The sequence below is a fragment of the Cebus imitator genome, unplaced genomic scaffold (assembly GCF_001604975.1).
Source record: "Cebus imitator isolate Cc_AM_T3 unplaced genomic scaffold, Cebus_imitator-1.0 Scaffold17, whole genome shotgun sequence".
Taxonomy (NCBI): domain Eukaryota; kingdom Metazoa; phylum Chordata; class Mammalia; order Primates; family Cebidae; genus Cebus; species Cebus imitator.
Genome location: NW_016107332.1, coordinates 11812442 through 11822858, shown reverse-complemented (window position 1 = coordinate 11822858; position 10417 = coordinate 11812442). Strand labels below are relative to the sequence as shown.

Here is a 10417-nt window from a genome sequence, read left to right as displayed (position 1 = left end):
AAAAAAAAAAAAAAAACCCCCAAAAAAAAAAAAAAAAAAAAAAAAAAAAACCCTCACATTAACCTTACATATAAGTATATATACCTGCTTATCAGTCACAAACATAAACAGCTATTACCATGGGCTAACTATGGGGTATCTTAGTCAGTATTAACCTTACAATTTAATAGCAATTGGTATCATTAAAAGACTTTGAAATGACTTTTCTTTTGGTGCCTAAAATTAATTAATCATAGAAGTATCATTTAGAACATTTGTAAGATTTATTACAATGTTTAATTTATGATCTCTGAAAAGTTTTGTTATTCTTGTCCTTCCAAGCCCGTCTAGCCTTTTCCGAGTTTGAGTAAAAGAATTTAATATGTCTAGAACCCAAAAAAATTAAAACTTGTTGCCAACTTCCAGATACTTACTTGTCTTCCTTCCCAAGCTCAATATTAGAGTCTCCTGGGATCTGGAATGTTTAGATGATGATGTGCTGTGTAACACTGCTTACTGAAGAGCTATAAGACACTCACCTGGAGGCATGTGTCTACAAGCCCCAGGGTATTTATGGAGCCAGATGTCTCCTGAAATGTAAATGTGATGTCAATCTAAACCAACATTCGTAACTTTGAAAGTAACTCATGCATGCAAACATCAACTTTAGGTAGAGCTTAGGTAAACTGAACTAATGACATCTGGATGAATATAGAACTTTTCTAGAACAGTTGTCACACCACACAGCACCTATGTGGGTTCAGTTTAAGGGCAGGACCTAGAGATGACACACAAGGCTCAACTAAACACATTCTCTTAAGATTTGGTTACACGTTTTTCTAGGGCATTCTGTCTGAACACCCTAGAAACATGTAACCAAATCTTGATTCTCTTGAAATGCAAATTGAAAACCACCAGTATTTAGAATGCACAGCAATAATGATTCACCTTCATCCCAGCTCCAGCTGCAGCAACTGCATCCCTCTATTTGCAGAGAAGAGGCACGACTAAGCGTAGAGATCATCCCTATCCTTAGTAGTTCCTCCTTCAGGGAAAAAAATAAAACTTTCCTCTGCTTTCTCCTACCTGTTCCAACCTCTTATCAAAGTTATGTCAGCTTTGGTTATAAAAGCATCTGGGGGTAAGCTTCAAAATATTATATGTGAATAAAATATTAAGCAACTGTGTAATAAAACAATTTTAGCTTGAATAAAGAATTAGATTTTCTTATGTACCACCTGCAAATTTGTCCATCTGTTCATAGAGTGCTATGTCTATAAAGAATTTGAAATCTAAAATCTACAGATGTCAGAGCCGAAAGGAATCTGCGAGATGCCTGGCTCCTTACACCTGCACATCACAGACATGAAAGTGAGGTTCAAATGAGCTCACTAGCATGATCAGGGTCTCACAGCTGGATCATAGAAGATACATGGCTTGTACTAGCTGCTTAGTCCCAGTGCACTTAGCATTACACCTTTTCTCTGACACTTGAAAACTGACCAAACAAAGGAAATGAAAACATACTTTTAAAAGGTTAAGATTAAGGAGGAGAAAAGAGCTGGTATGGAAGGATCAAGAATAACAAAATCAAATCTAGAAGGAACTGCACCTTCTAGATTATGCTAATTACGTTTTTAAAAAATGAGTCCTCTTAGACCTTATTGTCGGATTATTCTCATATGTGTGGGGGAACAACAACAACAAAAAAGATTTCTAACACAGTGTGTCTCCAGATGACTGAAACCCAGTGCCCTCCTGATAAATGCCAGTCCTGCCCTGCATAGTTCTCTGTGCTTCAAATGTTTTTCATTCGCTCTCGTTCCACTTGTATTTTCTGGATTACTCCTTCCCCACTGGCCCTTTTCCACAGTTTACAAACTGTTCAAATCTACCTTCATTGAAGCTGCCACTTCTCCGAGATTCTGCTTCCCTTTCCTTTCATTCATTCTACAAATATTTATTGAACACCAGCAATATACCAAACATTCACCAACCAAGCTCCTTGAAGAACTCTGTATTAACTGCTCCTTCCTTCTCATCAGTCCAGCTCTCTGTAAACTGCCAAACTGCTAAAGACAATTGATTCTCAACCCTTTTACAGCATTTACAAGGTTGACTACTTCCTCAAATTCTCTCTTCTGTCAGCTTTCAAAACACCTCCTACTCCTGATTCTTCTTTCTCAGTGACCCTTTTTCGTTGGCTTCTCTTCCTTCATCTGCCTCTTAAGAGTTGGTATTCCCCTAAAGTTGTACCATGGCTCTCTTCTTTTCTCACTCAACATGTTCTATGCACATTCATTCTTTAAGGCCTCTGGTAATGTGACCCAGAGAATGTCACATTCAGAGTTAGCCAGTCATTCCTTGGAGAGGGCACACAAGAAGCAAGGAGGTAACAAGCAGTGATTATTTTAATGTTCTCCTCCTACTCTACAGGGTCATCCCCCTCCCTATAGAAATATAAAGCGGGGAAATAAACACAGATCTACCAATCCACACCAGTATGTTTTCCTTTTATTGGTGTGGGTGTGCCCCGTGAGGAGGCGACCATCACTGTGTCAAGACAGGCCAACACTACTTCCACGAGTCCACTCCCCTGAGACCTTCCACTATACTTTCTGTGTCATCCTGGCACCTGTAGATAATCAAATGGTAGGGTAGGATATTCATCACTGTAGCTTCAAATTAAGTTTCTCCCAAGGCTGAAATTCATTCCCTGTTCTACTTACCACCTCCACTCATAGCCAGATAATTTGTCAGAGGAGGTTGTACAGTGAGCACCACACAAAAACAAACAAAAAAAAAAAACACCAAGTGAATGGCAGCAATAGAAAATACCTAAGATGAGCAACCTGAACTTCTTTCCAATTATTTCCATAAAGAAAGTAAGTTCTAAAGAAATTGGAACTTCAAATCTTCCCTCCTTCAATGTCTCATTCTGCCCAGTCTCAGCCTGAGTTGTGTCATAGTCTAGACCCACACTGCTCCTACCAATCATGGACGATAGTAAAGTCGTAGTGGCATGTGGGTGGATAAAACATACAATGAAAAGAATCTTGACTTCAGGTTTATCAGGAGGCAAATCTTAAACTTCTTTGGAGAAATCTCCATTAAGGGTTAGTTGTGCTTCCATAGGAGCTGAATCTGCCTATGCACACAGCTACTCCAGCGCCAACTCCCAGTACCTAGAGCTGACACGCAAAAGCCAAGGCATCACACATGTCTGTGTCCACAGGGAATTAGCTGAGTTGCAGCAGCAGCAGTTGTTCTTATATATTATTATTTTACTAGGTCGGGGCAGTTTAAAACTTAACAGCCTTGGACCCAGGCCAAAATGTTATAAAGGAAAAAAACAAGTGGTGTTGACAGAATTATTCTACTTGATAACTAAAAAGCATGGAATGCAAAAGTAGGGAGGCCCTGCCCTCCTAGCCAAAATTGCACATACCTTCCCTGCCGCAGCTCATGAAGCTGTTAACTGCATGCACTTCCCTATTACAGGCCTTTCTGGTGGTTTTACCTCCTGCCAGGAAAAAGAGAAGAACGCTGGCTCCTCTTAATTATATAGGAAGCAGGTGGCATTGTTGTACATGTATGGCTCAGTTAACTCCACTTGTGGCACAATAAATACAAAATTCTGATCATTCAGATCATCTATGCTGACTTCCTCGAATAGGAATACAGGAGTAGAGAGAAAGGCTCAAAGTGTTCATGACAAAACTCCCTGTCTTCTGGGCTTCTTCCCTGTGGGTTTCTTCTAGAGCAGCACTCTCCAGTAATGCAAATGTATATGCAGTTCTGTTTCCTGATGACCACATTTAAAACGAAAAAAGGCATTTAAATAATTAATTTAACCCAGTATATCCAAAATATCATTTCTATATGTAATCTGTAGCAATTATTAAGATATTTTTACATTTTATTTTTTATACTAAGTCTTAGAAATCAATTGTGTATCTTATATTTACAGCACATCTTGATTTGGATGAGCCACATTTTAAGTGCTCAATAGTATGTTGGCTGGCTGTTGTACTGGACAGCACAGGTCTAGAGAGTCGTGACGCGCAAAAGGACAGTTCTCCTGGTTCTCCCTGCATGTTAACCTCTCTAGCATCTCTCCAATGTACCCACTTTCCACCTCCACTGCTCTAATTCAAAACTTGATCATTTCCCACCCAGATGCTTCAAACCACTTCCTATCTAGTGTCCCTCATCTCGCTAATGTTTTGTACACACTGCTGCCACTTAACTGCCTCATTTCATTCTTCTGCACCTTCACTGGATCACATTTCCTACAAAAGCCCAAACTCATTATTATGATAATTTGTCCCTTTTAGAAGCCTGTGATAATTTACATGCCAGCCATAATTGTATCTCTGGTACATGGTACATGTATTCCAGCATAGAATACTCTCTAGCCCTACCCCTATCTTTTAAGGCTCAGGAGACAGTTAACTACCATTGTGAAGCCTTTCCCATAACACTCTGCTTAAGTTTCATTTTTGCCACTTAAAATTGTATGTCTTGGGTTTTGGGGTTTCAGGGTCCATGCCTCTTTCCACTCTAGATATTAGGCACTTTCCCATCATCCTCCATAGCCTCAGACATAATGGACATTCAATAATGTTTGCTGAAATTGAAATAGACAAAACTGAGCCATTTTCAAATTATGTGTTATATAACCAGGTGCTGTTATATTTTGTGTTTTGTTTTTTGTTTTTTTTTTCCCCAGCTCACAATAGTAAAGCAGCGAGAACAGCCAGAAATGGTTTTCCGACAATTCCTGGTAGAAGACAAAGGACTTTATGGAGGCTCTTCTTATGTGGATTTCCTTTGCTGTGTTCACAAGGAGATCTGTCAGCTGCTTAATTAATTGAAGCTTCTCTGTCATTGATGTTGCATTTCTAAGGAGATAATCTCCTTCTTGGTGCCTAATTTTCTAGATGATAATAGGCTAGCTTTGATTTCTTGCTCATTTTCAGAATAGCTTTCCAGGAAAAGATGGCATTTAGAACTTCAGCTTTGGTGCTCAGGTATAAAGCCAATTAAGGTACAATTGTACCATAAAGGGAACAGTCTGTTTCTGATTGCTCAGTTTCTAATTTTTAAAACTGATGTGGTTTGCATTTCATGAAAGGCAAAGTTTACAGAACCATAAACATTCTCAATTTTCTTTCTTTGTGCTAGACATATAAATTATTTTTCAAACTGTATAGACGGGGGTAAAAAGTTGTCTTGGTTCCTCTCCCAATTGCAATGAGAAAAAAAAAGCTTAATTTTTACATTATACCTAATTTTTTAAAAACCATGTAACTCCATTGAACACATTTTTCAACTTAAGGATTGCAGAGCAGACTTTCAATAACCTTGGAATCTATTTGGTAGAACAATTTTTGTTCTACATTTTTTTCATAATTATATATTGGGTATGTTAAAACTATTTTCCAGTTGTTTTGTCTATAAAAGTGTCTTTATTCATATTCTTAATGGTTCTTTGTACAATTTGGAAGTTTCTACCTGTATATAATGGATCTTAACCAATATCAATAAATCATTTCATATACTCTTATTTGGTAGAATTATTGCGAATTTTATGTCTTAAGAAGAAATAAGGGTAGTATTCAAAATGTCTTGGCAAAAGGTTGTTGGGTAGGTCACTAAGAACAAATTGGGAGAACAAAAATTTCTCTTTTCTTTGAGAGTTGAGGAGTACTAGGCAATAAATCTAGGAAACATCATAGTGTACTCGAGAAAGGCATTTCAAAGTTCTCTAATATGTTTTTGTGGGCAAAATAAATAGAAACAGGCTACATGAAACCATTTGTTAATCAATATATCTAAACCTAGGAGAATGGGTTTGAGTGATGTCACATAGGCATCTGCCCCTACTTCCCTGTTCAACTTTGTTATCAATTATATGAATAATAATAGGAGTACATATCATGTCCCAAGAACTGCATGTTTTTTGTGAACACATGCAGATGTATTCTTCACAGCAACCCTGAGCCCCATTTACACATAAAGAAACAGGCTTAAGTACCTTGTTCCTGATTATATGGCTAGTAAGGTTTATTTACAAATTAGATGTCATAAAGTAGAATAGAAAAACAAATACAGTGGCAGGACTAAAATCCCCCCATGTTAGCCAACTGGCATGTTGCTTACAATCAACTTGGATAAGTTTAACAAGAAGAAATGTAAGCTCCTAGACTTGTGTGCAAAAAACAAATGCATATGCAGGAGATCATTCCTGGAAACAACACGTTAGAAAAAGAACTTAGGGAGTTTGCCATTATGAATCAGTAGTGGAATGGAAGCAGATATGATCTCAATCTACTTAATTACAAGGATAGGCTGTCAAATAAGCACAGTGATGGTCCCTCTCTGAGGTCGGACCACAGCTGGGTGAATGTTCAATTCTAGGCCCCATGCCCTAAGTGGAATAGAAGCACAGAGCACATTCCTTTATTCATTTGAAGACTGCCTAATGATTTGTTCTCTGTGTTCTTTAGGGTATAGAACCAGAACCATTAAATAGAAGAGACAAAGGGCCACTTAACAGAAAGAAACTTGTAAATAGATGCTCAAAGAATATGCCATTGGAAGTAGTATGTTCTCATTTAACAAACACTGTTTGCACATGTTCAGTGTGCCAAATACTAGGCACTAAGCTGGGGAGACAACTGTGAGCAGCACAAGCAAAGTCCCTGCCATCTCTACAATTACAGGAAAGTTTCAGAAATGCCATGAAATGCTACAGTAAGCACAGAGCAAGGATATGGTCTAGCTGGGGAGCGAGGTGTAGTCAGTAAAGATTTTCCAGAAGAAGTTACAATGAAGATGAGACCTGAAAAAATTGTAAACATTTGCCAGGTAATTGGCAGTATTGGTAAATATGCCAGCAAAGGTGAAAATAAGCATAAAGGCCCAGAGTGGAAAGAGCATACATCACCCTTTTGTGACCGAATTGCAGATGATGGGCTCAGGTTGCACCCCAACAGGATGTTGGTCCTTGGTCCCTCACTCACCCAATAATGGAGGAGAGGACCCTGCTGAGCACGGTGAGCTTGTTTTAAGTAAATATCGGACCCCAAAGAGTTTTGCAGAAAGTGATTTATTTAGGCAGAGCAAGAGAAAAGGGGGAAAGAAAAGCAGCTCCCGTGATGTCGTGGAAGGGGATCCAGAAACAGAGTCTACACTGATGTGGGAGAAGGGGACTTTTAACATGGGAGATATTCCTGCCCCATTCAAGTTTCCTGTCCTATGAAAGGAGTTCCTTTAAACTTCCACTGTAGTGATTGATCTTTGATTCTGACCTTTGATTTGTTGTTTTGGCCCACAGTCTTCCCGTAGCTTCTTGCAGGCTTTTCTAGACAAAGGGAGCTTACCTGACCAGTCTATCTTTCCCTGCAAGCGAAAGTTAAAGACCTCTAAGCTCCTGGATGGAGGAGTCGGTGGAGGTATGGCACTGGGAAGTTCTTGCCTTTGAAACCATGCCCCCTTGTGGACCCGGGAAGAGAATACAATCCCTCACTTTCAGTAAACTAAAGTTAAACTTGGCTGAAACTACCAAGAAGAGACAAAGTCGTAAAAGATAAAGCTGGAGAAGCAAGTAGAGTGAGACTTAGCCAAGGAGGAGTTTGGACTTAATCCTAATGACAAAGTGAAGACATTCAAAGTAATTTAAGCAGGATCACTTATAGAGCAGGATCACTCTAGAAAGATCTCTTTGGGGTTGTAAGGTGATGTAACTTGCAGCAGAGAGACCATTTAGGAGGCTATCAGAATAGTCCGTTTGAGTTCACAGTGGCTTGAATTAAAATAATGGTATTTAGTTGGGGGTGGGGAATTTGGGGGAGAGCTGATGTAAGGGAGGAGAAAATGTCAGAAAATGATTTGTTTTGAGCAACTGGGTAGACAGTGAGATGATTCTCTGAGAATAAAAACAGCTTGTTTATGTCAGTGTGTATGTAAAAGGTATAGTCACATTGTACAGATTTAAGGTAGCTTGCAAACTATCCAAGTGAGATAAGCTATAGCACCTAAAAATATGGGTGTGAATCTCAGGAGAGAGTTTTGAGCTAAAGATTTGCAAGCCACCTACATGAATATCAAGAAAACGCCACACAAGTGGCTGAAAAAACTTTGGCTCTGTAGAGCGGGAAGGTAGCAAATCCCTGGGGCAGACAGTCACTAGAAACCTTAAAGGAGACTGGGAAGGGCCACAGAGGTTAGGAAGGGAACTTGGTGAGAAGATGTCACAAAGCTCGAGGTAAAAGAGGGGGTACATGAAGAGAGTGGGCAGCCAAGTCACAGGCTTCCAAAAGAAAATATGAAAATGTTTGTTAGGATTAGTAAAAAGGTCATGGGTGACTTTGGTGAAAACAGTTTCTCTACATCAGTCAGGATAAAGGCTAGATTGGAACAGGCTGAAGAAGGGGAAGCAGCATGGAGGCAACTCAAGAGGGGATGAGAGGGTGAGTCACAGGTAGAGGGGAGGATTTTTTAAATTTTAAGGGATTTGCCATTTAAATGCTGGTGGAAAGAAGCCAGTGTTACGTTCAAAAAATATATATAGCGACAATACTATACTACAAAGAATGCTGAAGATTCAAGACAGAGAAAAAATATCCAGAGCAAGACCCTTGGAAAACAGAGGGAATATAATATAAATGGTGAGGTTAGCTTTCATGGTAGAAGAAACCCAATATGTAATGGAAATGCTCTGGTGAGCCCTGAATGACCACCTGCCAAAAAATGGTGTAAGTGCTGCCCTGAAATGGTGCTCCAAACTGGAAGAGGCAGTGAAGCACAATGGTTCAGAGCACAGGCTCCAGAGCCAATGACATGGGTTTCTATACTAGTCCCACCACTAGCTGTGTGATCCAGGGCAAGTTAGAAACTTTCCTGTGACTGTTTCCTCCACAGTTTTTTCAAGAATTAAAGTTTATAAAGGGCCTAGAACAGCATCTGACACACGGTGCTGCTATTTAAGTGTTCATTGCTGTTATTGTTTCATTAGGTTTTTTACTAAACTTGCTAAGGATCATGAAAACTAGGACTAATCTGACTCCTAATTGGATTTGCTGCTATGTCACTAGTATCGTAATTGACATCCTCCAAATCAAGCTTATCTTTAAATGCTATAGAAATTCCAATTAGCAGATGGTTTCAGAGATTAGAATAAATTTGCCATATGAGAAACTTGCAGCTTAAACTACTTTAAATGTCAAAAAACCAATATATAAACCAAAGACAAGAACTTGTATTTCAAATGTTAAGACACCATTATTTAAAAAAAAAAAAAAAAGAGTTCACTCACTGTTTGAAGGCATATCTTTGAGACTACCAAATGGCAACTTTCCTAGAAGGTTCATTTCTAAAAGTTTAACATAATGGGAGTAGACTGAGAATAATTAGGAATCATCTATTAATAATTTTTAAAATGTCCACCCATATAGAAACATATTTCTCTACTCAGAAAGCAATGATAAGCAAAGATCAAATTTTAGATCAATTTTTTGAACATGGAAAGATAATCTGAAGTTGAACTTGAGCTCCACTAGAGGGCATTCTACATTAATCTGTCTAAACCTTCGGAAAGGTTAGTAATCTTCCAGAAAAGGCAATTCTTTAGGTAATTGAATATACAAATTTTAATTGCTGAAAAACACAAGATGTAATGCCAACTAATCTGAATTAAAAGAAAAATAAAAGCAAATTGATTGGAAGAGGCAATAGAAATCCCCTAGTCATCATCTTTAATAGATGTTTCCTAGCCTCTGTTTGAGAAACAGGGAAGAGGGTTGGGCATGGTGGTTCATTCCTGTAATACCAACATTTTGGGAGGCTGAGGCGGGAGGATTGCTTGAGCCCAGCAGTTTGTGACCAGCAGGGGCAACATGGTGAAACCCCTTCTCTACAAAAAATTAGCTGGGCATGGTAGTACATTCCTGTAGCCCCAGATACTTGGGAGGCCAAAGCAGAAGGATCACTCGAACCCAGGAGGTTGAGGCTGCAGTGAGTCCTGATCTTGCTGCTGCACTCCAGCCTGGGCAACAAAGCAAGACTCTGTCTCAAAAAACAAAAAAAAAAGTGATGAGAAGATTACTTTCCCAAACAACCATTTATGAACAGTTCTGTTGGAAAATTGTATTTGGTGGACTTTACCTAAAACTACTCTTTGTGGTACAAGTACTCTCTTGTCTTTTGAGGCCAAAGGTGAATTCCTCTTCCAAAGAATAGCAGTTTTCAGATAGTTCAAAGACATATCTTTATCATATTTCTTGTGCAGGCTAAACTCCTTCAATTTCCAAAATGTACCCTCATAAACATTTCTAGAGCCATTTTTATCCAAACTTAATAAATGAGAATCCAGTGTTGAATCACATGAAGAACAAAGTCAATTTGGGGAGACAAATTGCTAGTATTTCATTAA

The 10417-nt window shown here is 38.8% G+C and overlaps 1 protein-coding gene across 1 annotated transcript in view; it reads left to right on the top strand.

Moving 5' to 3' along the window:
- The window catches only part of SEC24D (SEC24 homolog D, COPII coat complex component), a 101054-nt gene extending 95506 nt beyond the window's left edge, over nucleotides 1-5548 (top strand). The window contains exon 23 of the mRNA XM_017510748.2: nucleotides 4625-5548. Coding sequence (XP_017366237.2) covers nucleotides 4625-4852 — 228 coding nt within the window. The 3' untranslated portion in view covers nucleotides 4853-5548. The remainder of the gene's footprint in view (nucleotides 1-4624) is intronic.
- Nucleotides 5549-10417: the final 4869 nt, after the last annotated feature.